Source organism: Globicephala melas, chromosome 2, assembly GCF_963455315.2.
Source record: "Globicephala melas chromosome 2, mGloMel1.2, whole genome shotgun sequence".
Lineage (NCBI taxonomy): Eukaryota > Metazoa > Chordata > Mammalia > Artiodactyla > Delphinidae > Globicephala > Globicephala melas.
Genome location: NC_083315.2, coordinates 175467778 through 175494412, shown reverse-complemented (window position 1 = coordinate 175494412; position 26635 = coordinate 175467778). Strand labels below are relative to the sequence as shown.

General features: G+C 40.1%; 1 protein-coding gene across 10 annotated transcripts in view; it reads right to left on the bottom strand.

The window, feature by feature from the left end:
* The window catches only part of MARK3 (microtubule affinity regulating kinase 3), a 108104-nt gene that overhangs the window by 65662 nt on the left and 15807 nt on the right, over positions 1 to 26635 (bottom strand). For 9 of the 10 annotated variants that reach the window (XM_060295322.2, XM_030883284.3, XM_060295324.2 and 6 more), the window contains exons 2-3: positions 21339 to 21530; positions 2968 to 3021 (exon numbers count right to left, since the gene is read on the bottom strand). In XM_060295322.2, the coding sequence (XP_060151305.1) occupies positions 2968 to 3021; positions 21339 to 21530 (246 nt within the window). Of the gene's footprint in view, positions 1 to 2967; positions 3022 to 21338; positions 21531 to 26635 lie in introns of those variants that run through there. The other variant, XM_060295326.2, reaches the window with a different exon arrangement.

Below are 26635 nucleotides of genomic sequence, written 5' to 3'. Positions count from 1 at the left end.
TTACTAGAATCTAACATTTATTCACTCAGTGGCTGGAAAAATTAAAAGGAAAAGTGAAGAACCTGTCAGTGAAAATAACATCAGTTTACTAATATGCAGTCAACTCAGGTTTGCTTAAATGCGTTTATCAGATGTACATGATTCAATGTGTAAGCCAGAATACTGTGAACATTTTGAAATGACACTATTTTAAACACCTGTGTTCAAACACTGCCTGAATGAGCCAGTCCACATTTTTTTTGGTAGTGGCAGTACAAAAAGATCGCATATTGTTGATGGCAGAATGTTGTTAGCTCCTAAGGCCATACACCAAGTTCCAGAGTTTAAAATCACAATATACAGAGATTTGAGTGAGCAGGTGTGATACAACTGTGAGTGGTGCTGAGGAAGAAAACAAGCTGCAAGCACCACTATTACAAGGGCAAAAGATGCCAGGTATACACCACTCTGCTGCCACCTTTCCATGGAAAGGGAACTCAGCGAAAAAGAATGTGAAGGAAGTATTTATAGAATGCTTCTAATTTATAAGAACACAAACACATGATTTATGATTTAAAACAATGCCCTACAAACTGAAAACATTACACTTATCAAATTATTTAACTTGGACGGATCTGCCTTTAGTATAAATTTTTTGTGGATGGTTCATACTTGAGCTATACCAAACAAATCTTAAAAGTCTTATTATTTATATGCCAAAATTAATGCTGATAAAAATCTGCATCACACCATCAAGCTAAACAGACAGCCTACCAGGTACTAAATTGGTAATGATGTGACAAACAGTAATTTGGAATAATAACAAAAAAGAACAGTGGTAATTAAAAACTATGACCAAAAATAATGAAAAAAAGCAAGCAAGAAAAATCACAACCGACTCAAGACAATACTATGATAAAATTCTTCCTAGAAAACTGCTAGAATTCCAGTTATCTGCAAGTACACATGAATAGTGGAAGATCTGTAACATTCGAATACTGAATTAGAATCCTTAGCAAACTTCTCTACATGCTAATTTTAGTTCTGAGTACCAAGTTTTAGTAACCTCTAACTTATTAATTACTACCAAGTCCTTAGATATATGAAGAAATGAGTTTAAGGAAATGGATACAATTTCATGTTCAGAACAAAGGACTGGAAATTTTGGATCCTTCCAGGGCCACCCTGAGAACCCTTAAGGCCCACTATGCCCTGCAGAGCCACTTGTTTAAATAACATTTTCAGTGCAAGATAAAATCTGTCTCCCTCTCCACCTTAATCCCACACACACACAGTTTCAAAATTATGATGATATAAATAGAAAATAACCAACAGAACTAGAACTACATTAGAAATGTAGATAGGGCATGATTACCCTTAAAATGTCTTACGTACTGCTTTGCAGTTTATGAAACTCTTTGATATGTATTATTTCATTAATATAATCCATCATGAGAAGATTAAATCTCCATTTAATTAGTTATTTTTATTATTATTTTCAACTGAAGTATAGTTGACATACAATATTATGTTAGTTTCAGGTGTACAACACAGTGATGTGACAATCAAATACATTATGAAATCATCACCATGATAACTCCAATAACCATCTGTCACCATACAAAATTATTACAGCATTACTGACTACATTCCTTATGCTGTATATTATATCCCCATGACTTGTTTACTTTATAACTAAAAGTTTATATCTGTTAATCCCCTTTACCTATTTCACTCAGCTCCCCTCTGGCAACCAACAGTTTCGCTCTCTGTAAGCCTGTTTCTGTTTTATTTTGTTTGTCTATTTGTTTTATTTTTTAGATTCCACATATAAATGAGATCATATGGTACCTGTCTTTCTGTCTGACTTATTTCACTTAGTGAAATTATCTTCATTTTAAAAGATGAGAAGCCCAACGTCCAGAAAGTTAAGTGACCTGCTCAAGGTCAAGTTACACATTCAGCTAAGTGGCAGAGGACTTCCTGTTCTTTTTTTTTTTTTTGCGGTACGCGGGCCTCTCACTGCCGTGGCCTCTCCCGCCGTGGAGCACAGGCTCTGGACGCGCAGGCCCAGCGGCCATGGCCCACGGGCGCAGCCGCTCTGCGGCATGTGGGATCCTCCTGGACCGGGGCACGAACCCACGTCCCCTGCATCGGCAGGCGGACTCCCAACCACTGCGCCACCAGGGAAGCCTGACTTCCTGTTCTTATTTCTAGGTCTCTGTATCCCCCAGCTACCATAGGCCAAGTCTAGAAATCAAATGAAGTATGTAAAAAGGCTCTGCAAAACCAAAAGGGACTAAAAGGATCTTATTTTGAAGATCATTAATCATTCACTGATGCACCAGTGAAATACCTATGACCAGGCCCTACCTGAGCAATTAAATCTCCCTATGGGCCACAGTCATCAGGATTTTGAAAAGAGGCCCAGGTGATTTTAACATGCACCAGGTTGAGAACTCCTGATCTACATTAGATAATACAAATGGCAATAGCTCATTAACAAACATGTTTTCAACTATCAATTTAGTTTTACTTTTATATTTTCCTTTTATATCAATTAATCATCACTCCTTGATTAGACATATTGTGGTAGCTTAAGAAAGCCAAAGTGCTGACTTTAGAGATCTCAGTATTAGCTGTAAGAAAGATGTGTAACTCTGCTTAAGACTAATTACATGAAACTATGTTGTTCTGTCTTTTTTATAACTCTATTCTAGTCAATATTTAGAATATTCAAAGTACAGCCTTCAGTTTGTGCTATTAAGAACATTTAAAAATCATTATCTTCAACTGAAGGAAAAAAATACAACAATACTACATTTAAACCATATTAAATTTAAGTTGCATTCATTTGAGGAAGAGGAAGCTTTACTGTGTACTAAATACAATAAATAAAAATAATAGTAGAGGTAATTAATGGACAAATTAGATGACAATTAGCACTGAAAATCATTAAAAAAAAACTGGATACTGGACCAATCTTACCTTTTGTAGACTTGTTGGATTCAACTGAGTTTTGTCAATTATTTTTATTGCGACCTAGAAAAAAATTAATATTTATGGATTTTAAGAATTTGGTCATTATAGACTAATTAGTAATAGTTTTGTAAATGCCCAGACATGTAGCATTGTTAAATAGCAAGCAAGTAAACAAACCTCAGAAACCTAAAACTCAACCAGTTACAATTATATTTTACACTTTGTAAATATTTTATAATTGACAAGAGGGGCTTCATGCAAATAAGGGTATTTTATAACATGTTACATTTAAGTTACCTATAGACACAGGGAAAATAAGTCTCCCAGAAACCACCTCCTAACCCCTCCCAAAAGGGGAGAGAGATTATACAATGAAAACAATTCTAAAAATATGGCAATGTAGCAAATCTATTCATTATTTTCTGACACTTTAATTTTATCTGACTCTGGGATACAAGGGCAGGAACTATAGCTTTTATAGGTTTATACAGCCCAAAATGCTTTCTAGAGTGTCCAGCACAAAGTGGGAGCTGGTTAATTGAGTAAATATACGAACAAATAAGTTGGTGTTGAATCTGAAAACTTTAAAAACATCTTATTTCAATAAAAAAGCTCTTTAGAGAAGAGGAAGAGGCACTAGCTCTTCGAGAAGGAAAAGGCACTCTTAGAGAAGGAAAAGGCCCTAGCTTCAGATCAATCAACAAGCTAACCAAATGAGTATGTACAGAGGCAACAAATGGGTCCCCTAGTAGTCTTTGTTCAAAAAGGAGTGAGGCAGTCTAAAAATAAGCCACTAAGACATAGGAAGAAAGAGCTACAGCTTCTAATTATATGCACTTATCTTAAAAAAAAGAAAAAAAATTAAGTTGTACTAACCCTGCACCGACATCCTCACCTAGCCAGTCTGTCTTTTCTTGCTTAAAAATGAACTACGTGCACTGTGGTAACCTAAATGGGAGGGAAGTCCAAAAGGGAGGGGATATCTGTATGTGTATGGCTGATTCATTTTGTTGTGCAGTGGAGGCTAACACAACATTGTAAAGCAACCATACTCCAATAAAAATTAATTAAAAGTGAACTACGGCTAACCAGAACTAGGAACTATGGATATCGAGAAGGGGGGATGGGGTGATGACAGGGGACGGAAGGAAACGTAAGTGAAGACAGAGGCTTTGCCATGAATTAGGGAACATAATTAACCCAGCTTTGCACCTGAGGTCCAGAACAACAAATGGTCTCACCCCATGTCAATGAGGCTGTGTTCCTACTATATGTCCCTCAGAACACAGATCCAATAAGAAGCACCACAGAAGAAAGGGACTATAGTCAAAATCTGGGGAAAGTGTTCAAAGATTCTTTGTCAACGGTTCTAGAACTTTTTGGTCCCCTTTATATTCTTAAAGATTATGCTGGACTTCCCTGGTGGCGCAGTGGTTAAGAATCCACCTGCCAATGCAGGGGACATGGGTTCGACACTGGTCTGGGAAGATCCCACATGACACAGAGCAACTAAGCCCGTGAGCCACAACTACTGGGCCTGTGCTCTAGAGCCCACAAGCCACAACTACTGAGCCCACGTGTCACAACTACTGAAGCCTGTGTGCCTAGAGCTCGTGCTCCGTAACAAGAGAAGCCACCGCAGTGAGAAGCCCGCGCACCACAACAAAGAGTAGCGCCTGCTTGCCACAACTAGAGAAAGCCCGTGCGCAGCAATGAAGACCCAACGTAGCCAAAAATAAATAAATAAAATAATCAAAAAAAATTTTTTTTAAAGAAAAATAAATTAAAAATAAGTGCTGGGGCTCCCCTGGTGGTGCAGTGGCTGAGAGTCCGCCTGCCGATGCAGGGGACACGGGTTCGTGTCCCGGTCCAGGAAGATCCCACATGCCGCGGAGCGGCTGGGCCCGTGAGCCGTGGCCACTGGGCCTGTGCGTCCAGAGCCTGTGCTCCGCGGTGTGGGAGGCCACAACAGTGAGAGGCCCGCGTACCGCAAAAAAAACAAAAACCAAAAAATAACTGCTGAACAACTCATTTCAACATAATAATATTCAACAAATGGGGCTGGGGCGGGGCGGGGGATTCCCTGGTGGTGCAGTGCTTAAGAATCTGCCTGCCAATGCAGGGGACACGGGTTTGAGCCCTGGTCCGGGAAGATCCCACATGCCGCGGAGCAACTAAGTCGGTGAACCACAACTACTGAGCCTGCGCGCCACAACTACTGAAGCCCACGCGCCTAGAGCCCGTGCTCCGCGACAAAAGAAGCCACTGCAGTGAGAAGCCTGCGCACTGCAACAAACAGTAGCCACTGCTCGCCACAACTAGAGAAAGCCCACACACAGCAACAAAGACGCAACACAGCCAAAAATAATAAATAAAATTAAAAAATTAAAAAACAGATGGTGCTGGGGAAATGATATCCACATGCAAAAGAATGAAGTTATCAGACTCTTAACCTAACATCAAATACAAAAATTAGCTCAGCGTGGATCAAAGACCTAAATCTACGACCTATAAAACTATCAAATTCTTAGAAGAAAACATAGGGCAAAGCTTCATGACATTTCAAATTTTATGCATCAAAAGACGTTATCAACAGAGTAAAAAGGCAACCCACAGAATGGGAAATAATATTTGCAAATTACATATGTGATAAGGGATTAATATCCAGAATATACAGAGAACTCTGAAAACTCAACAAAAACCTGATTTAAAAATGGGCAAAGGGGCTTCCCTGGTGGCGCAGTGGTTGAGAGTCTGCCTGCCGATGCAGGGGACACAGGTTCGTGCCCCGGTCCGGGAAGATCCCACATGCCGCGGAGCAGCTGGGCCTGTGAGCCATGGCCGCTGAGCCTGCGCGTCCGGAGCCTGTGCTCCTCAACGGGAGAGGCCACAACAGTGAGAAGCCCGCGTACAGCAAAAAAAAAAAAAAAAAAAAAAAAAAAAAGGGCAAAGGACTTGAGATGTTTCTCCAGAGAAGATATACAAATGGTCAATAAGCACATAAAAAAGACGCTCAACATCCCTCATCATTAGAAAAATGCAAATCAAAACTAGGAAACACCACTCCACACCCAACTGGATGGCTTACTGCCAAAAACCCCCAGAAAATAATAAGCCTTTGTGAGGATGTGGAGAAACTGGAACCCTTGTGCACTGTTGGTAGGATTGTATAAAATGGTACAGCCACTGTTTAAAAAAAAAAAAAAAAGTACAGATTTCCTCAAAAAATTAAAAATAGAATTACCAGATGATCCAGCAGTTCCACTTCCGGTATGTACCCAGAACTGAAAGCAAGGATGGATGGACGGATAGATTGATTGACTGATTGATTTTTGGCTGTGCTGGGTCTTCGTTGCTGTACCGCAGGCCTTCTCTAGTTGTGGTGACTGGGGGCTACTCTTCGTTGCGGTGCGTGGGCTTCTCACAGCGGTGGCTTCTCTTGTGGTGGAGCACAGGCTCTAGGCGTGCAGGCTTCAGTAGTTGTGGCATGCGGGCTCAGTAGTTGTGGCTCGCAGGCTCTAGAGCACAGGCTCAGTAGTTGTGGCCCATGGGCTTAGTTGCTCCACGGCATGTGGGATCTTCCCCTACCAGGGCTCAAACCCGTGTCCCCCCCTGCACTGGCAGGTGGATTCTTAACCACTGCGCCACCAGGTAAGCCCGAAAGCGAGGATTTAAAAAGCTATTTGTGCACCCATGTTCATAGCAGCATTATGTATAGTAGCTAAGATGTGGAAGCAACTCAAGAGATCATCAAGGGGGACTTCCCTGGAGGTCCAGTGGTTAGGACTCCACACTTCCACTGCAGAGGGCACAGGTTCAATCTCTGGTCAGGGAACTAATATCCCACAAGCCACGTAGCATGGCCAAATAAAAAAGTTCATCAAGGGATTAATGGAAAAGCTTAATGAGGCACATCCATAAGATGGAATATTATTCAGTCTTATAAAGGAAGGAAATTCTGGCACCTGCTACAACATGGATGAACCTTGAGGACACTATGCTAAGTGAAATAAAACAGTCACAAAAATACAAATACTGCATGCTTCCACTCTTATGAGGTCCCTAGAGTATTCAAAAGCATGGCGACAGAAAGGAGAATGGTGGTGGCTGGGGGGGGGGAGGGGGAATTTAATGGGTGTAGAGTTTCAGTTTTATAAGATGTAGAGTTCTAGAGATGAATGGTGGTGATGGCTGCACAGCATTATGGATGTATTTAATACCACTGAAATATACACTTTAAAACAGTTAAGATAATACATTTTATATGCATTTTATCACCATAAAAAAATTGGGAAAAAGTCTATTAGTGTTAATATAAATAACATTTTAATGAAATTCTCAAATGTCCTCCTGTAGTCAATCTGTTATGATATCACATGTCACATACTTCTGGAAAATTCTACTGTACGCTCGTGAGAAAGAATGGAAGAAGCAAATAATGTCTTAAATAGTATTACCAAAACAGTTTTGATTTTGCAGACGCCCTAAAATGGTCTCAGAAAACCTCCAGGGGTCCACATCCCTACTTCAAGAACTGCTGCACTATTCATATTAAAGCTTTTTTTTTTTTTTTAACTGATTAACTTGGTTTAAAGCCTCCATCTGCCCATGCCATTTGATTACTTCCTATGAACCTATTAACCTCCTAAGGAGCTAAAGAAAGGGAAAGACTGCAGCAAGGCATCCAGTGAGTCTGACCCTGAAGTACAAGGAACCCATCACCCCTTCACCCCTGACTGGGGTAGGCAAAAAATCAGAATTGGTGGGGGAGGGAGAGTTAATGAGTGTGTGTGCTTGCAAAAAGCAAAGTCAAAATTCTGATTCTATATTTGGAAAATATAAGTCTTGATGGAAACTACAGTAAATAAATCTAAAGGAAATACTGGCTGCTGGAATATGCAAACAATGACCACCTTGTGCATAACTCAATGGGGAGAAGACATCCTGTTATAGCCCTAGAGCACTACCTGTACACAAGGAGCATTCAATAAACGCTTACTGGGGTGATCTGAGGCCTTGAATACTCGCATTAGTAACCACACACACATCAGAGATGGAGATAGAACAGTGAAGAAACAGGGTTTCTGGTGTTTTAACAAATACCAATGTGTGTTTTTTTGTTTTTTTGTGTTTTTTTGCGGTACGCAGGCCTCTCACTGCTGTGGCCTCTCCCGTTGCAGAGCACAGGCTCTGGACGCGCAGGCTCAGCGGCCATGGCTCACGGGCCCAGCTGCTCCGCGGCATGTGGGATCTTCCCGGACCAGGGCACGAAGCCGTGTCCCCTGCATCGGCAGGCGGACTCTCAACCACTGCGCCACCTGGGAAGCCCACCAATGTGGCTTTAAAATTCCATTATTTTAAAGCTGAGGGAACTCCCTGGCAGTCCAGTGGTTAGGACTCTGCATTTCCACTGAACGGTACACAGGTTCGATTCCTGGTCGGGGAACTAAGATCCTGCAAGCTGTGTGGCGCAGCCAAAAAAGAAAAAAATAATTTAAAGTTGAATGAATGAATTTTCTTCAAACTTTACTTTCATATGTAATTTTATGTGGTATACTTGGATCTCCAAAAGATCCAAGGGATTTCCATCTCCCAAAGGGATTTCCGAAGAAACCCCTTCAATAACACTGTTCTGGCCACAATTCTGTTTTCTTCCTCATTCTCATGGCCAAATCCATCAAAAATGCTGCCTTTCCAGCTCCTCTTTCCTCTGATCTTCTGAGACTTTGTTTCTATTCTCATGACAGGCCCCTTGATCACTAGTTTCTTCCGGTTCTGCTCAATATCCACCTTCTAAAGATTCTATTCTGATTTTGTTATTATATATTTTCATTTTCAAGTACTGCTGTTCAAAAAGTATCTAAAGCAAAAACAGAAAAAAAAATGTGTTGCATTCAGCTAAATCAAACTGTAGAAGAGAGTCATTTTATCAAAAGCAAGTGTCCTCAGAGTGAAACATTATCATTTAACATGCTGTGTGTATGTGTGTCAATGAAAACTGAGGGGGAAGCTCCTAATCCCCTCTTCCTTCCAGTTCCCTTGCTGGGATGACTCAACTACCAAAATAACCTTGGCCCAGAGCTGGAGCCTGGAGAAGAGCTCAGACCTCGAGGTCACCAAAAGAGGAGGCAACTGTGGGGCATCACTTAGGTGCCTCAGAAAGATGCAGACTGGAGAGAAGACCACTGACTCATTCCCAAGGTTGTGGAGGGGGTGTGTGTGTGTGTGTGCGCGCGTGCGCGTAGGTGTGTGTGCGCATGCATGCGTGCACGGCAAAAGCCAAGGGAATTCACTAGGCAAGGAAACAGGAGTGTCCCTGGCACTTGTGTAAAGTTCTGGGAAATTCCATTTATTCACTCTGACGCCTAAAGCAAAGTGGAAAATTACAAAATAGGGATAAAGAGAGCTCACACATGAGAAGGGCTTCCCCCGCCCCCCGCCCAACATTCCTCAAATCAAGAGTCCAACAAACCTGCAGCAAATACTCACTGGAGGAAAAATCCGTATCTTCCACTTCCTGTCAATTAACCACTGGTCAAAAGATCCACCCTGCTCCTGACTGGTGTTAAAGCATCTACAACCACCAGCATCTACAAGAGCAGGCAGAAAAAGATCCCAGGTCCTTTAAGAGGACACAATAATCCAGAAGAATGGTATATTAGTCAGCTCAGGCTGTCAAAACAAAAAATACCACAGACTGGGCAGCTTAAAGAGCAGAAATTTATTTTCTCACAGTTGGAAGCTGGAAGTCAGAGGTCGGGGTGCCAGCATGGGCAGTTCCTCTTGGCTTGCAGATGACCACCTTCTCACTGTGTCCTTACAAGTGGAAGAAAGCAAGCAAGCTCTCTGGTGTCTCTTTTTATAAGGACACTAATCCTATCAGATCGGGGCCTACCCTTATGACCTAGTTTAACCTAATTATTTCCACAAAGGCCCTACCTCCAAACAGGCTTTAACATCTAAATTCTAGGGGACACAATTCAGTCTACAGCAACGGAGAACAAGCCTATCAACTATAACAGCTCCCTACAAAATAAAACTTCAAATCAAAACCTAACAATACAAACAAAATGGGTGAATGGCACAAGCACAGGGTGGAGTAAAAGAGGCACACACAAAATAATAAATACTGTATGATTTCCATTGTAAAATTTTAAGAGAAAAAAACAGAATATGGTGTTTTAGAAGTCAGGATAGTGGTTATCTTGGGGAGGAAGGCCAGTGAAATGATTAGAAGGAGGTACAAAGGAGGACTTCTGGGGTTCAAGTCATGGTATATTTTTGCCCTGGGTCATGGTTAAGCAAATGTTTACACTTTTTCTGGATGTGTGCTATATATCAATAAGGAGTTAATTTTTAAAAGTCAGTGATGACTTTAAAAAATTATAGTGAAGTCAATAGATAATGATGCCTAAAACTGAAAAAATAATTAAGAATAAAACATGCTATTAAAATATATGAAAGTAAAACATAAAGAATCAGTTTGAAAGACTGAAAGTGGCCATCTTAGGAGATTAGGAAATTGTGGGAGGGGGCAGGGAACACATTAAAAAAAAAAGCCTTGACTCTTTAAACTGTATAATATATAATTAACTTGAATAAAAATAACAATGAAAAGCTCCTTCATACCCATAATGAGGACATTCAGTTAAAGATGGCATACTAATCACATGCATTCTCTCTTCTTCCACCTGACAGTCCAATTAAACAATAAAGACAAAATGACAAAGAATGGCAAAGAGAATGGGAGAGGTGGCATCAGCAGACAAGTGACTTTAAATAATTTCTGGGGGACAAAAATCAGAGGCATCCAGAGCAGGGCACACACAAGCCTAGAGTATGCTCTAAGAAGGGTACAATCCAGGAAAAACTTAGTAATGACCAGAGAAAATAACTCAGTGCCTTGAATACGGAAGGTCCCAGCAAAAGGCCAACTTTCCTCCCAGCCACCGTGAAGCCAAGCCAGGCACCGGAGCAGCACCTTCCACACACCTCATGTAGAGAGCTCTCAACGTGCTTCGTATTTCTCTGCTCTTAAAAACGTTTTCAAGAATCAGACATCTGAGGAAAGCCCATACTCTTTTCTAATACCCCTTCCCATACATCTGTTGTTAGGGGAAAACACCAGTAACAATTAACCCTCCTCCTTCAGAAAAAAAAGGACAGTTGATTCACGTTATTCACGGTAATTACATTCTATGAAGTCACTCTGAACACTGAACTAGTGAATGCTGAACCACTGTTCCTAGGGGGAAGGAGTTAAGACTCCTGTGAGCCCCTGGTCATAACATTTTCATCAACTGATCAATACATAATCTTGTTTTATGTGTGTTTCTGTTTAAGGATACCTCATTTACTATACATTATTGATTCATTAACACTGAACAGCACTATCTAACTCATGCCTGAATGAAGTTTACCTAACAAACGTATTTTCTCTGTAAGGCACGTCAAAGCCTTGCACTTAGGAACACTGGCTAATACCTCAGCCCTACAGTTGGGGGCCATTTTAAACAATAAAATCACCAACAAAATGCACAAAGATGTGGAAAATGTGTACTAAATAACCACAAAAAGGGCATCTGTTTATAGTACGAAGGCTGAAAGGCAGAGTGTCACCTCGTTGGGCCTCAGCTGGGGAAACGCACAGTAAGCAATTCAAACTTTTTACTGCTCTGTGCGTGTCTGAAAAAGACTGCAAAAGCACAGCGAGTACTGATTTTTGGGATTACAAATAATTTGTAGTATGTGAATTTGCAAGTATGGAATTTGTGAATAATGGGATTGACTGTATCTGTTCCGAAGATGGATAGTGATGGTTGCAAACACTGCAAATGTACTTAATGCCACTGAGCTGCACTTAAAAACGGCTACAATGGTAAATGTTATGCATATTTTACCACAATAAAAAAAAAGTGTCACAACTATGTAATTAAGTGATTTTTAATTTGTGGGAACTGGGTTTATGTGAATACTCCACAATGAACCATGATGATCATCTTTACCATTTTCAGCTGTATCTGTTATCAGACTTATACTAAGGCTATCTTTACCGTCCTGCTTGCTCACTTCCAAAACAAATAGTTATTGAGTATTTAGAGGCCAAGGATAAATGAGGTTCAAGACTGAATCTTTTTCCCTCTGGCCTCTCTCTGGTTTCTCCTCTAGTGTAGGAGAGAGGACACAGACTGACAATAAAAGCATACAGCCACAAGAGCACAATAACAAGCTGAGAAGACAACAGTGGGAAAGCTATTTCAATAACTTTCTGAAAGAGAGAGAAGAGACAACAGAGGAAAGGACACTATAACCAGAAACAGTGTGATTTCCCCAGCATGACTTGGAAAGGGCTCTAGACTTGGAGGTCCCAGGGGACCAAAGGCGACAGGGGAGCTGCTGGGCTAATTCCAAAGTCAAAAGTCTGTATAAAGAATGCTGCTGCTCCCCAACCAAACCAATGACCACCGGTTCTTAAGGGACTGTAAACTTACTCTGCGGAGAAGACAAACGAGGCTCTGGACTCAAGGTCAACAGGCCCAGGAGAGGGCAGGAGTGAGGCATGGAGATGAAAAGGGGCGGGGGGGGGGGCGGAGATTAAGTGTCAGACTGCCGCTGAGGGGTGGGACCATGGCTCCTCTCGGGCAGAACAGAAGATTCTTAACCTAGAGAACAGAATGGTCCCAGAGAAGAGATCTAAAGACAAAGATATCTGGGTACTCCAATAAAAGCACTGGATGACTCCCAAAGGAAAGTTCTGTGGTCAAACATATCCTATACATGCAAACCAGCTTCTGATCAGCTTCTTAGGGTTCCACCTTAAACAGACACAGACAACCAAGGGTTACCAGATTCCAAAGAAAGTCTCTGTATGAAAGACAGACACCAAGAAAGAATCCCAGAGAAAAGAGAAACAATGTAGGGAGCAAAAAATCTACTTAAAAAAAAAAAAAAAAAAAGAAGAAAGCTTTTACTATCCTCAGAGAGTTAACAGAAGAAACAGTATTGATACCAGAACTGGATACTACAAAGACAAATATCAGAAAAGGAAAGAGCTAGGAGGAGGACACATGCAGGGACTCAAACAAATTTAACAGAAAGATTGGAAGATAAAGTTAAAGACATCACTCAGAAAGTAAAATAGAAACAGAGACAGAAAACCAAGACAGATAGATAGATAGATAGATAAATAAGTAAATAAAATAAATAATCAAGGTTCTTGGGAATTCCCTGGCAGTCCAGTGGTTAGGACTCGGCACTTTCACTGCTAGGGCCCAGGTTCAATCCCTAGTCAGGAACTAGGATGCTGTAAACCACATGACACAACCAAAAAAAAAAAAAAGGAATTCTAGAATGACGATTTTTAAATAATAAAATGAGACAATTCTCCAGAACTGAAAGATAAGAATGTTTATATTGAAAGGGTTCAATGAGCACCAGGAACAAAGAATGAAGACCAACTCCTTGGCACTTCACTGTGAAATTTCTCAACAGCATGGATAAATGAGAAGAGTCTAAAAAGCTGCTAGAAAGGTGGAGGGAAAAGCCATTTACACTGTTTTACTCTAGACTTTGTAACTACCAATATCGGAAAACCCACTATGATCTTAATCTTGAGTTTCCCACTCTCTAACCACCTCCTCCTAACTTTCCCACCCACCCACTCTAGAATCCCAGTAACTATCTGAACTCACCGGGATCCACAGCCATTGATCCCACCACCTTCTTATGGTCTGCCTTCTCCCTCAAGTACTTACTTCCTACTTAAATCTATTGTCTTTAATTGAAATCACTCCCTTGGGTATTCCAAATCAATGCCCTTGGTCTGTTTCCATTTCACTACTTACTATAATAAAATCCCAACCATCTACAAATGCTATGCCTGTGTCTGGTTAACTGAATGTTGCTGGACAGTAAATTACATCCAGGCTGTCTATTCTCGATTTAAATCCATGATCAGTAACCTCAGGGAAGTGTTAAGGCTGCCTGGTAATTCTACTATATTTCTCAGTCCATTCACTCTCCTACTAACCTGTTAATTACTGTAACTTTCTCAGATCTCTAATATCTCCTATCTCCTTGACAGTCACATTCTTAGTTGGTAATCTTGCTTTCTATTTTACTGAAAAAAGAGCTGCAATGAGAAGAAAACTTCTCAAGCTCCCACCCTCATATAGAACCACTCACCTGCAGAATATTGGCATAGTACCCTCTACTTTCCTCCTACTTCTAAGGACTGTCCACGTTATCCAAAGACAACACCTCTACCACCCCCTCTCACCCATTCCAGCACGTCTCCTCAAAGCACCATTTTCACCCTTTCCCTTAAATTATTCCCATTAGCAGACAAACATGTTGGTATTTTGCCCATCTTTTTTTTTTTTTTTTTTTTTTTTGCGGTACGTGGGCCTCTCAGTGTTGCGGCCCCTCCCGTTACGGAGCACAGGCTCCGGACACGCAGGCTCAGCAGCCATGGCTCACGGGCCCAGCCGCTCCGCAGCATGTGGGATCTTCCCGGACCGGGGCACGAACCCGTGTCCCCTGCATCGGCAGGCGGACTCTCAACCACTGCTCCACCAGGGAAGCCCTTGCCCATCTTTTAAAAAATATCTTGGCCTGACATCTCCCTGTAGCCACTACCCCATTCATCTGTGCCGTGAAAGCGCTATCTTGCTGTTTTTAACCTCTACCCACCTATTCTCTCTTGAACTAATATGTTACATCATATGCATCGGTACTGCAAGGTATTTGAAAGATATGTTGGATCAATTTGCAGAAAATACATAGAACCATGAGAAAGTTGAAAAAAAAACCCCACAAAAGTTGAGGCAACTATTAATTCTAGAAAAAATAAAAAATTATATAAGAAAATAAATTATTGTGGTCCAACACTGAACAACATTTACATAGCTTGATTAAGTTAAAAAAATCTAACTTTAACCAAATATATCATTGCAATAGAAAGGCTGAGGAAAGGAAAGTAGATGTGGAAGTGAATCATAAGAAAGCTATATCCATCTTCCATAAGGGGAAAGTCAGTGATGTCTACAATTATAAATCAGGAGATAACCAAAAGACTATCAGAAAAAAGAGCCTAGAAAATTGAAAGTAGGAGCCTTTGATTAATGGTACTGAATGATAAAGAGGAGGCAAAGAAAGTCTGATTTCAGTTACAAGCTTTTTAGTATTATTTGACTTTTTAAGCTATACGCATGTATTACTTTGGAAAATAATTTTTTAAGGCAGTAAAAAAACAGTCTCAATTAAGTACCAAATGACAGATACAAGTGAGTTCTTCTGTAGTTCATGTTAGGGGAGAGATCCCTAGGGGCCTATGAAAATAACTATGGGGAAAAATGAACTTGAAAGAAAAACTTGACTTGAAAGAAAACTGTAATATTAAAACAAACAATTATTTCAAAAACCAAAATAATCTTCAGCTGTGAAAAGCTAGCCAAAACCAAGACAGAAGATGGAACTAACATCCCCAAATCCCAAATATGGGATAGCTGCTTCTATGACAATAGGTAGCATTTTCATCAAAGAGTTAAATCAGATGAATTTTATGACTGGTGCCTGTATTTTTAAATATATATAAAATAAGGATTTTGGTGTTTTTCTGGTCTAAAAATTAAGAACCATCCTAGAGAGACAGGTCTCATCTACAGTGGACTTCTACCACAATCATTCTATTTAAAGACTTGATTAGAAACTGTTCACTAGATGTAAGACGTTCTCTTGGTTATAATTCATTAATCTAATTTGTCTGTTCACAGGAGTTCCCTGGCGGTCCAGTGGTTAGGATGCGGCACTCTCACTGCCAAGGGCCTGGATTCAATCCCTGGACGGGGAACTAAGATCCCAAAAAGTCATGCGGTGCGCATCCCACCCCCCACAAAACAGACAAATAAAACAGAAAAAACCCACAAAAACTAATTTGTCTGTGCAGTAAAAATGCCATTCTTCCATCACATAAATTTTCATGAGTATCTTTTATGTTCACAATGTCCTTGTGATGTAAGTGCATGATATAGATTATCCCCACTCTCTTCTTTCAGGGAATTCTTTCCACTATATAATTCTACTACATTGCTAGTCTTATCCTCATGACAGCAATTAAAACTGTCTCTTTAACATATAGTAACTCTTTATCTCCTACTGAGTCAGAATGAATTAAGTCTCTGAATCACCAACACCACTTGCTGGTGCACTCTGGGTTTCCTTTAGTGCTCTTACTACCTCAATAGGAAAGATACATCACATTCCCATAAAAGGGCAAGAGAATGCTGATGGAAAAACTTTAGTTTCTAGTGGGCTGAGAACAGTACCAAGTGATAAAAATAATAACTAGACTAGAGTTTTAAGTTTCTTTAGGAATATTATACTATAATAAACCTGTAATAAAACCAACTTTCTAGAAAAACTTCAGTTTTTTACCATATGACCCAGCAATCCCACTCCTGGGTTATCTTAGAGAAATAAAATTTTATGTTCACACAGAAACCTGTACAGGAAAGTTTATAGCAGTTCTATTCATAATTGCCAAACATGAAAACAACTCAAATGTCCTTTAGTGTAGGAGTGGATACAAACTGTGGTCCAGTCACATAATGGAATACTACTCAGCAATAAAAAAGAACACACTGGGCTTCCCTGGTGGCGCAGTGGTTGAGAGTCCGCCTGCCGAAGCAGGGGACACGGGTTCCTGCTCCGGTCCAGGAAGATCCCACGTGCTGCGGAGCGGCTGGGCCTGTGGGCCATGGCCGCTGGGCCTGCGCTCCGCAGTAGGAGAGGCCGCGACAGTGAGAGGCCCGCGTACCGCAAAAAAAAAAAAAAAAGAACTAAGAATACTATATGCAACAAACTGGATCAATCTCAAAGGCATTAGAGAAGATATACTGTATGATCTCATTTACTTAACAGACTTGAAACAAACAAAATTATGAGGATGAAGAATAGACAGGTGGTTGTAGGAGGTTATGATGGGGGAGGGAGCAACCATAAAGGGACCACAAGGGAATTTTCTGAGGTAATGGGACTGTTCTGTATCTTGATTACGGTACTGGTAACATCAATCTATAAATGTGTTAAAATTCATAGAACTGTACATCAAAATAAAAAATGATGTATAATTTAAAAAATAACATCAACTTGCTTAATTCTGATATCCAAAATGAGAGTAAGTTCAAAAGGTGCTCAGATACAAGATGTTATGCAAATTTGGTAGCCTCATATATTCACAAACCCCATTCACAACAGCAACAAAAATTATAAAACACTTTGGAATGAACATAACAAGAACTATGCAAAATCCAGATGAAGAAAATTATGAACCTTAAAAACAAAATCGAGACACACTTCATAAGCCTGGATAGAAACACTTGGTATCATTAAAACAGCAAATTGCCTCCCAAATCAGTTTATAAATTCAATTAATTTCATCAAAATTAATCCAATCAAAATTCCAGTAAGGCTGTTTTTAGAACATGGCAACCTATTTCTAAAATTCATCTGACTGGGTGTTCCCTGGGGGTCCAGTGGTTACCACTCAGCACTGTCACTGCCATGGCCTGGGTTCAATCCCTGGTCGGTGAAGTATGATCCCGCAAGCTGTATGGTGCCACCAAAATAATGAAATGGAATGAAATGAAATGAAATAAAATTCATCTGACAGAGTAAACTGCAAAAAAGAGCAATGAAATTTTTAAAAAATAAGAATAATCAGCAGGGGACTTAACCTACTCCAAAAAAATCAAAACGTACAATCCAAAGGTGCAGTAATAAAAACACCATGATATGGGTACAAAACTAAATAAATGAAATCAGAGAAACAAAAGGGAATTTAAATAAACGGGGGGGAGAGAACAGATGATCTGGGACAAGCAGTAATGCACATAGGGGAAAAAAAATTAGAGCCCTACACCTCATACTAATCCCCCAAAACACATACCAAATGAATTAAACATTCAGATGCCAGCCACAGGAGTATTTGAAGAAAAAACAGAATCAATTTAAAAAATCCTGGAAGTAAACCTTTCTCACCAAGACATGAAACCCAGACAGATCAGACTGATGTCTGAAACACATAAAATGTTTAAATCGCTAAAATTTTAAAAGAGAAAAAGAAAAATGGATAAAGGATATACAACAGGAAACTTATTTTAAAAAGAAAATGACACAAATATACGAAAATATCATCAATCTAAGTAGTTATCAGGAAAAAGCAATCTTTTTTTAAAAATAGATTTATTGCTCATCTGATAGACAAAAATTATCTACAATGTTAGTAACGGTGTAGAAAAATGGGCACTCTCTCATTCCGGTAGGGCTAACAAAACAGTAAAACGTTCTCTCAAAACCAATTTAGCAGTACCTATTACAGTATCAAATATTCATCCCCTCTGACCCAGGACCTCCACACTTCTAGGAATTTATCCTACAGAAACACTCTTAACGAGAGCACAGAAAGTTATGTTAAAGAATGTTCACTGCAGATATTTGTAATAGCAAAAAAATCAGAAACCACCCAATGCCCACCAACGGGGGTGAACTACGGCACCAGCACACACTGGAAGATGACGTTCCATTAAACATAATGTCAGATCTATGAGCACTAAGATCCAGACGTGATCAAGTATGTTGCTAAGAAAAATTACCATTAAGTCCCATGAGTCCCTTTTTGTTAAAATAAACAAAAAGTTACTGTGTATATAAAAAACTGTGGTAATCTACACCAAACTGCTGAAAATGATCCTCTTTGAGGAGAGAAAGTTTAAGGAATTTTATTTTCTACATAACGAATTTCTATAATGTTTACATTTTATATGATTCTGGTTAAGACCTACAATAGGGGGAAAAATTGTTTATTTCAAATTTTTTAAAAAGTGTTTTAATTTACGCACTATCTAGTCAGATTCAAGCCATTTCTGGAGAGAGAACCTACTAGATATAAACATGGTAAGCCACACTCCAGCACACATGTTATGTAAAAGGGGAGAGGGTCTGTCTGTCCCACTCCTCTTTTAACCCACCATCTCTACCTATGGAAGGAAACTGGCCAAGCAACCACTCGAGATTGGTGGGGGAAATAAACTCAGAGGTTTTGTTCCTTATTTCAAAAATTTTTGATCAAGGGCAGCAAAGAAACCTGCACCCATTCATGCTATTTACTGATTCCAAAAGCAGTCCAGGCATCTCTACAACCAGGAGTCTTAACCAGGGAACTGTCACTAAAATTGAGATGAAATGTGAAGAGGCAAATTTTTAGTTACAGTCTTTACTTTAGTAAAGTCTTTAGTAAGTCTTTACTCTAGTTAGCAAAGACCAATGCTCCCCAACCTTCTTCAGGTCCCAGCACACACAGAAAATCAGAATATTTGTAGGGCAAATTGTAGCAAACCCAGGGTGGGTCCTGCTCCAGCAGCCCTCAGCATGGTGGGCTGCAGGCATCAGTACCATGGCACATCGGTAATACCACCTTGGCACACATATCAGGAGGCTTTGGTACATGGGAAGCATTTCTTTATAAAGCTTCCTTCAAAAGTAACATGAAATTCATTCAATAAATATTTATTAAGTACCTAATATGTGCCAAGCATGATAAAGTACTGATGTCTACCCTATAGACTAGAGGGGGAAGACAGGTTAATAAGCAATTCCAACATAATTGTAATTGTAATAGTAAAACATAATTGTTTATGTAATTTTAATAGTAAAACATGCTATCTAAGGAAAGTATCAGGATTTTTAACATGAATCCCATGCCTGGGGAAAGGGAGTCTGTCAATGACTACTTTCCAGAAGAAGTGACTCCTGTACAAAAGGGTGAAGTGTATTTTAGGCAAAGGAATTGCAGGTACAAAGATCCAAATGCAATAAACTATGTCAAAAAGAAAAAGGCAGAACGGTTCTCTACTGCATAAGTAGAATGTGAGGAGGGAGTTAGTTTAGTAGCAGTTTCGTAAAAAAATATTTATTTATTAATTATTATTATTTTTGGCTGTGTTGGGTCTTAGTTGCTGCACTAAGACCTTTCTCTAGTTGTGGCAAGCAGAGGCTACTCTTCGTTGCAGTGAGTGGGCTTCTCATTGTGGTGGCTTCTCTTGTTGCAGAGCACGGGCTCTAGGCGCCCAGGCTTCAGTGGTTGTGGCACGTGGGCTCAGCAGTTGTGGCTCGCGGGCTCTAGAGCGCAGGCTCAGTAGCTGTGGAGCACGGGCTTAGTTGCTCCGTGGCATGTGGGGTCTTCCCGGACCTGGGATCAAACCCGTGTCCCCTTGCATTGGCAGGCGGATTCTTAAACACTGCACCACCAGGGAAGTCCCTATTAATTATTTTATTATCTATTTATTTTGGCTGTGCCAGGTCTTAGGTGAAGCAGGCAGGATCTTCACTGCAGCATGTGGGATCCTTTAGTTGCATCATGCGGACTCTTAGTCGCGGCATGCATGCAGGATCTAGTTCCCCGACCAGGGACTGAACCCAGGCCCCCTGCACTGGGAGAGTGGAGCCTTACCCACTGGACCACCAGGGAAGTCCCTAGTAGCAGTTTTTTGTTTTTAATTAACTTATTTTTATTATTTTTAAATTTTTGGCTGTGTTGGGTCTTCGTTGCTGTGCGTGGGCTTTATCTAGTTGCAGTGAGCGGGGGCTACTCTTCATTGTGGTGTGCAGGCCTCTGATTGCGGTGGCTTCTCTTGCTGCTGAGCACCGGCTCTAGGCACATGGGCTTCAGTACTTGTGGCCCGTGGGCTCCACAGAGCAGGCTCAGTAGTTGTGGCCCACGGGCTTGGTTGCTCTGCAGCATGTGGTATCTCCCCGAACCAGGAATCGAACCCGTTTCCCCTGCATTGGCAGGCATATTCTCAACCACTGGACCATCAGGAAAGTCCCCCTAGTAGCAGTTTTAATGGAAGCGTTTTTAATAAATACGGCATGTGGTTGAGTAGAAAGCCAATATCACAAAAATTAGGAAAGCATGTGCCTTCCTGCACAATAACCTATCAAACATAAGCTATGAGAAAAATATTTGGGGAGATGAAGAAACTTCTTGAGGATAAGTCTATAAAAACAGACAACACTATTGATTTTTTCAAGCACCATGAGCTTATAATGTTAAAAATTTTTACTGTGGTGGTACACATTTACCACTGAAAAAGAACACTACCTCTTTTTAAATGCAGAAGATTATTCAAACTCAATATAATCTTTATAACATTTAAAGAAATGAGAAAGCAAAAGAACTCCCACATAATTAATACATAAGCTTCTTGTTCTTAAAAAAATGTTTAATTAGCCCAAATATATACATTCTTTTTCTTTCTCTCACATGGAACTAAACAGAGCAAGTGTACTAACAGAAATCAAGCATAATTTGTATTTACCTCTCTGCCTGTAAGGATGTGTCTTGCCAATTTCACTTTTGCAAAATTCCCCTTGCCGATTGTTTTCAACAGTCTGTAGTTTCCAATGTGAGGTTGTTCATCTGCACAGGAAGCTACAGAGTTTCTACATCGTGCTCCAGAGCGCCCAGTGCGAGAGGTAACTTCTTGCCGCCCGTCTCCATGTGACGTGTGCTACAATAAAACATACAACAAACATTAGGAAATGAGAGACCCACGGTACTTGACAAGTTTTAAGAGCCTCTAGTTGAAGAAACAAAACATCACTGCTTTAATTTTAATCCCAATACATGTGGCACTTCAAAGGGATTTGCCCACCTGATATAAAGTTGTGAGGAAAACAAGAAAATGCTAAGAGAAATACCAAGTGTTGAAATTCAACTGGGTGTTCAGAAAGAAAGGAGATATTCTCTGTATGTGGCTGTAACATAAAATAAGATAAACAGGACTGCCTTACAGTCGTAAAGAGCTTAACGTTTCCATTGTAAAACAACTATACTCCAATAAAAATTTTTAAAAAAAGAACTTGACTTTTTCATATGCTATTAAATGTACCAGCATATATTATCTTTAACACACCCTGTGATGCAGGCAGAACAGCTAATATCACCATTCACCAGATGAGGATACCCTGAGATTTATTCACTGCCACATCACTAGTGAGAAATTCAAAGAGAAACTAGATTCCCAACTTCTTTCTAAACTATGCTGCTAACAATAATTTAAAACAATGTGTTTAAAGACACAGCCAGACTCTGTAGTCCCTGACAAATGTTTGTTGAAGAGATGAATACAGTACTCAATATACTCCATAAAGGTAAAACAAATCATATATGCCTCTGACCATATTAAATATAAAGGTACGAGAGATACAAATGCCTGATGTGTACAATTCTGTACGTAGAAGCAGCCAGCTGCCTAGTGCTTCCTCTTTCCCCTAGTGCCCAAAGGATGCCATGCCCCACTGCCTACTTTTCATGGCTGCTAACTCCTTCCTGCTCAAGGAAGGCCTCTCACTCTCACGACACTCTACAAAGACACTTTCAACCTCTTTCATTCTTTTCTCTTTTCCAACTTTTTGTCCAGGAAAATGTCCCTTGTTTCTCATGCTCTCTCTCTCTCTACCTATAGGTCAAAACAAGCCTGATTCTAGGTGATAAACCTAAGAAACTACACTTTGTAACACACTCATATCAAGGAAAACAGAAAAACAAGTATTTTACAGTAAAAGCGTAAGAATTTGTGCCATCAACTTAAGTCCTCAAAAGATGTCCTTTTCAGAATGCCCACGTTAATTTCTATCTACTTTTTCATATTCCTCTAAGTAAATCTCTGTCCCTCATGTACCAGGTTTTGGGATAGGTTCTCTTCTGTTTTATTCAATTATCACATAATACTGCATTGCAAACAACAATTTCTATGTTTTTTACTGTAAATGTATATTTTAGGTTAAACAGACTTTTACAAACTGGTCACAAATCTAAACAACTCTGTTCCTATAACAAAAAGATTCTAATTTCCAAATTACAAAACAGCCTATTATAGGGTCTCCCCTGGTGGTTCAGTGGTTACAAATCCGCCTGCCAATGTGGGGGACACAGGTTCGAGCCCTGGTCCAGGAAGATCCCACATGCCGCGGAGCAACTATGCCCGTGTGCCACAACTACTGAGCCTGCGCTCTAGACCCCGCGAGCCACAACTACTGAGCCTGCGTGCCACAACTACTGAAGGCCATGTGCCTAGAGCCTGTGCTCCACAACAAGAGAAGCCACCGCAACGAGAAGCCCGCATGCCACAACAAAGAACAGCCTCCACTCGCTGCAACTAGAGAAAGCCCGTGCACAGCAACAAAGACCCAATGCAGTCAAAAATAAATAAAATAAATAAAATTTTAAAAATAGCCTATTATAAACGAGGACTTGATTAAAGAAAAAACTAAAATAACAACTAAGTTATTACACTAAGGCTTTACGCAAAATAGGTGTATTGTAATGCAAATTTTTATAGATCTGCTGGAGTACAGTTTTTAAAAAATTTTGATAACCATTATGTTTATTTCCAAACTAGATGTAAGTTTCATAAAAACAGGGACAGTAATTTATTGTTCCTTAGATCTTAGCAGTTGGCATATAACAGGTACTTAATAAGTATTGGAATGACTAAATAAATGATATCAAAATACTGATCACTGTAACATTCACATGGTTAAATTACGGGAAATTTTTATCTCCCAAATTTCTTTCTTCTATTCATTCATTCAAATATTTATCAAATGATAATGTATAATAGATTTTTAAAAATAAATTTATTAATTTTATTTATTTATTTTTATTTTTGGCTGTACTGGGTCTTTGTTGCTGCACGCGGGCTTTTCTCTGGTTGCAGCGAGTGGCGGCTACTCTTCATTGTGCTGCACAGGCTTCTCAATGCAGTGGCTTCTCTTGTTGCGGAGCACAGGCTTTAGGCGCGTGGGCTTCAGTAGTTGTGGCACACAGACTCAGTAGTTGTGGCACACAGGCTTAGTCGCTCTGCAGCGTATGGGATCTTCCCGGACCAGGGCTTGACCCCATGTCCCCTGCACTGGCAGGCAGATTCTTAACCACTGCACCACCAGGGAAGCCCTGTATAACAGATGCTATATAAATATGAGCTGGGCACTTGTTTTGAGTGTTAGAAAGCAGTGCATAAAACAAAGTCCCTGTTCCTATGAGGTATATGTCAAGTGGTTCTACTATTTACGCAATGAAAATATAGTTTTAAAAATTACACTGCTATCCAAAATTTTGGTCAGAAAAGCTCTTTAAATGCAAACATACACTTTCTAATTTATATGTTTTATAAATTCAGCCCTTCATGTATTAAGTTTTATAGAGTAAGGTACAGTTAAACAGACAAAATATTAACTTTTATGCAAATCAACTGTCTTCTGCATGTAAAATAGAAATATCAGAAACTTAAAATTCATAGTCATCTAGTTTATACCTTTGCATACTCTCCGATCTACTTATAATAAAAACTAACTCCTTCTATATGTGGCTGTAACATAAAATAAGATAAACAGGACTGCCTTACAGTCGTAAAGAGCTTAATGTTTCCATTGTAAAACAACTATACTCCAATAAGAATTTTAAAAAAAAGAACTTGACTTTTTCATATGCTATTAAATGTACCAGCATATATTATCTTTAACACACCCTGTGATGCAGGCAGAACAGCTAATATCACCATTCACCAGATGAGGATACACTACATCCACTAGCATGTAACCTGCAGGAGAACACAGAGATCTTTGCCTGTTTTGTTCCTTATCAGATATTCCCAGAAATTGGAACAGTGCCTGGCACATAGTAGCTGTGCAATACATTGTTGCTGAATGAATGTTAAATGAATTCAAGGCCCTCTGTGATGTAATCCATGCCTCCTCTCCCGCTACATCATCCACTATTCTTTAGCATGATCCTCCCTCAGTTTGAGTGCCCTTTCTTCTCTTCAAACCTAAGAAAATCCTACTCATTCCCTTATGTTTGAGTCATCTGTCACCATCTTTATGAAGCCTTCCATGACTCTCCCTGCATTCCACCAGAATTTCTTTTCCTTTGGGCTCTGGATGTACTCTGCTTGTATCTATCTCTATTTGGCTACTTTGTTGTAGACAATTATCCACCACAATACACTGACTTCCCAGAGAAACTCACACCCCTCACTTGAGGTTCCCAAATAGCCATGTGCCTAAGATTGGTCAATGAGATATGAGTGAAAGTGACATGTCATTTCCATGCTGAAGCATTTACTGCCAGGGCTTGACTCCAGCCCTGTGGTCTTCTCTCCTGAACCCAGAACACTGTCCAAAGATGGAGGGTCACAGGACCAAATGGCCTGGAAATGGAGATCACTCTTCATGGAGTCAATGAAGTTGACAGTTTTTTTAAACTGTGTTAAGACACTAAGATTTTGGTCATGTATGTTACCTCAGCATAACCTAGCCTAACCTAATACACCCTTATGCAAATAAATAATCATAATACAAACCCAAAAGAAACCCGTACTTCCTCTTAAGAGTGTAAACTCATATAACAGATTGAAATATCTGATGTTTGTTAAATTCCAATAGTTACTGAACTTAGTATATTTAGTTTGATACATAAAGTCCTGAAATTTTAAAATCTAATGTGTTTAACTAAAAAATTCTCTCAGGGCTTCCCTGGTGGCGCAGTGGTTGGGAGTCCGCCTGCCGATGCGGGAGATGCGGGTTTGTGCCCCAGTCCGGGAGGATCCCACGTGCCGCGGAGCGGCTACACCCGCGGGCCATGGCCGCTGCGCCTGCGCATCCGGAGCCTATGCTCCGCAGCAGGAGGGGCCGCAGCAGTGAGAGGCCCGCGTACTGCAAAAAAAAAAAAAAAAAAAGATAAAAAAAATTTCTCTCAAACAGAAGCAAATTAAATTGCCTTTTCTTGGCCTTCATTTTATTTTTCCCATGCATCCATCAGTGGCCCTAAAGAAGAAAAAATTTCCTAGCATTTTAACAAATAATTTTGAATTCTTGTACTATTAGCCAATTACTTCATGCTTGAATTTTTTTTCTCCCTAAGGTTACAATAAACCGAGGACCAAAAAAAAAAAAAAAAAAAAAGTTACATAATAGTAGCCACTTTTTGTGGCAGCACTAAACACACAACAGGCACTCAGAGCTGTTTAATCTCAAAGATTAAAGGAGTCCAGGGACTTTCCTGGTGATGCAGTGGTTAAAAATCCACCTGACAATGCAGGGGACACAGGTGTGAGCCCTGGTCCAGGAAGATCCCACATGCCGCGGAGCAACTAAGCCCGCATGCCACAACTACTGAAGCCGCGCGCCTAGAGTCCGTGCTCCGTAATAAGAGAAGCCACCGCAATGAGAAGGCTGTGCACTGCAACAAAGAGTAGCCCCTGCTCGCCGCAACTAGAGTAACCCTGCACACAACAACAAAGACCCAAGGCAGCCAAAAAAAAAAAAAAAGAAAAAAAGATTAAAGGAGTCCTGATCCTTCTCCTTCTCAAGGAATTGACCTGAACCACTTTATCCACCATGAAAACTAGAATATGGGCAGTGCTACTAAAAATTAGGCAGAATCAAGTCAAAGAGAGAACACTGTTAACAAATCCATAAAGTGTTCATTTTCAAACTAAAACTTCCGTTTAATGCAACACATTTAAGTTGCCAGGTAATATTAAGGAATGGGGCAAATACTGTAGGTATCTACTCAATATCCATTCCTCCCTTCTTCATTTCTAAGAGAAGC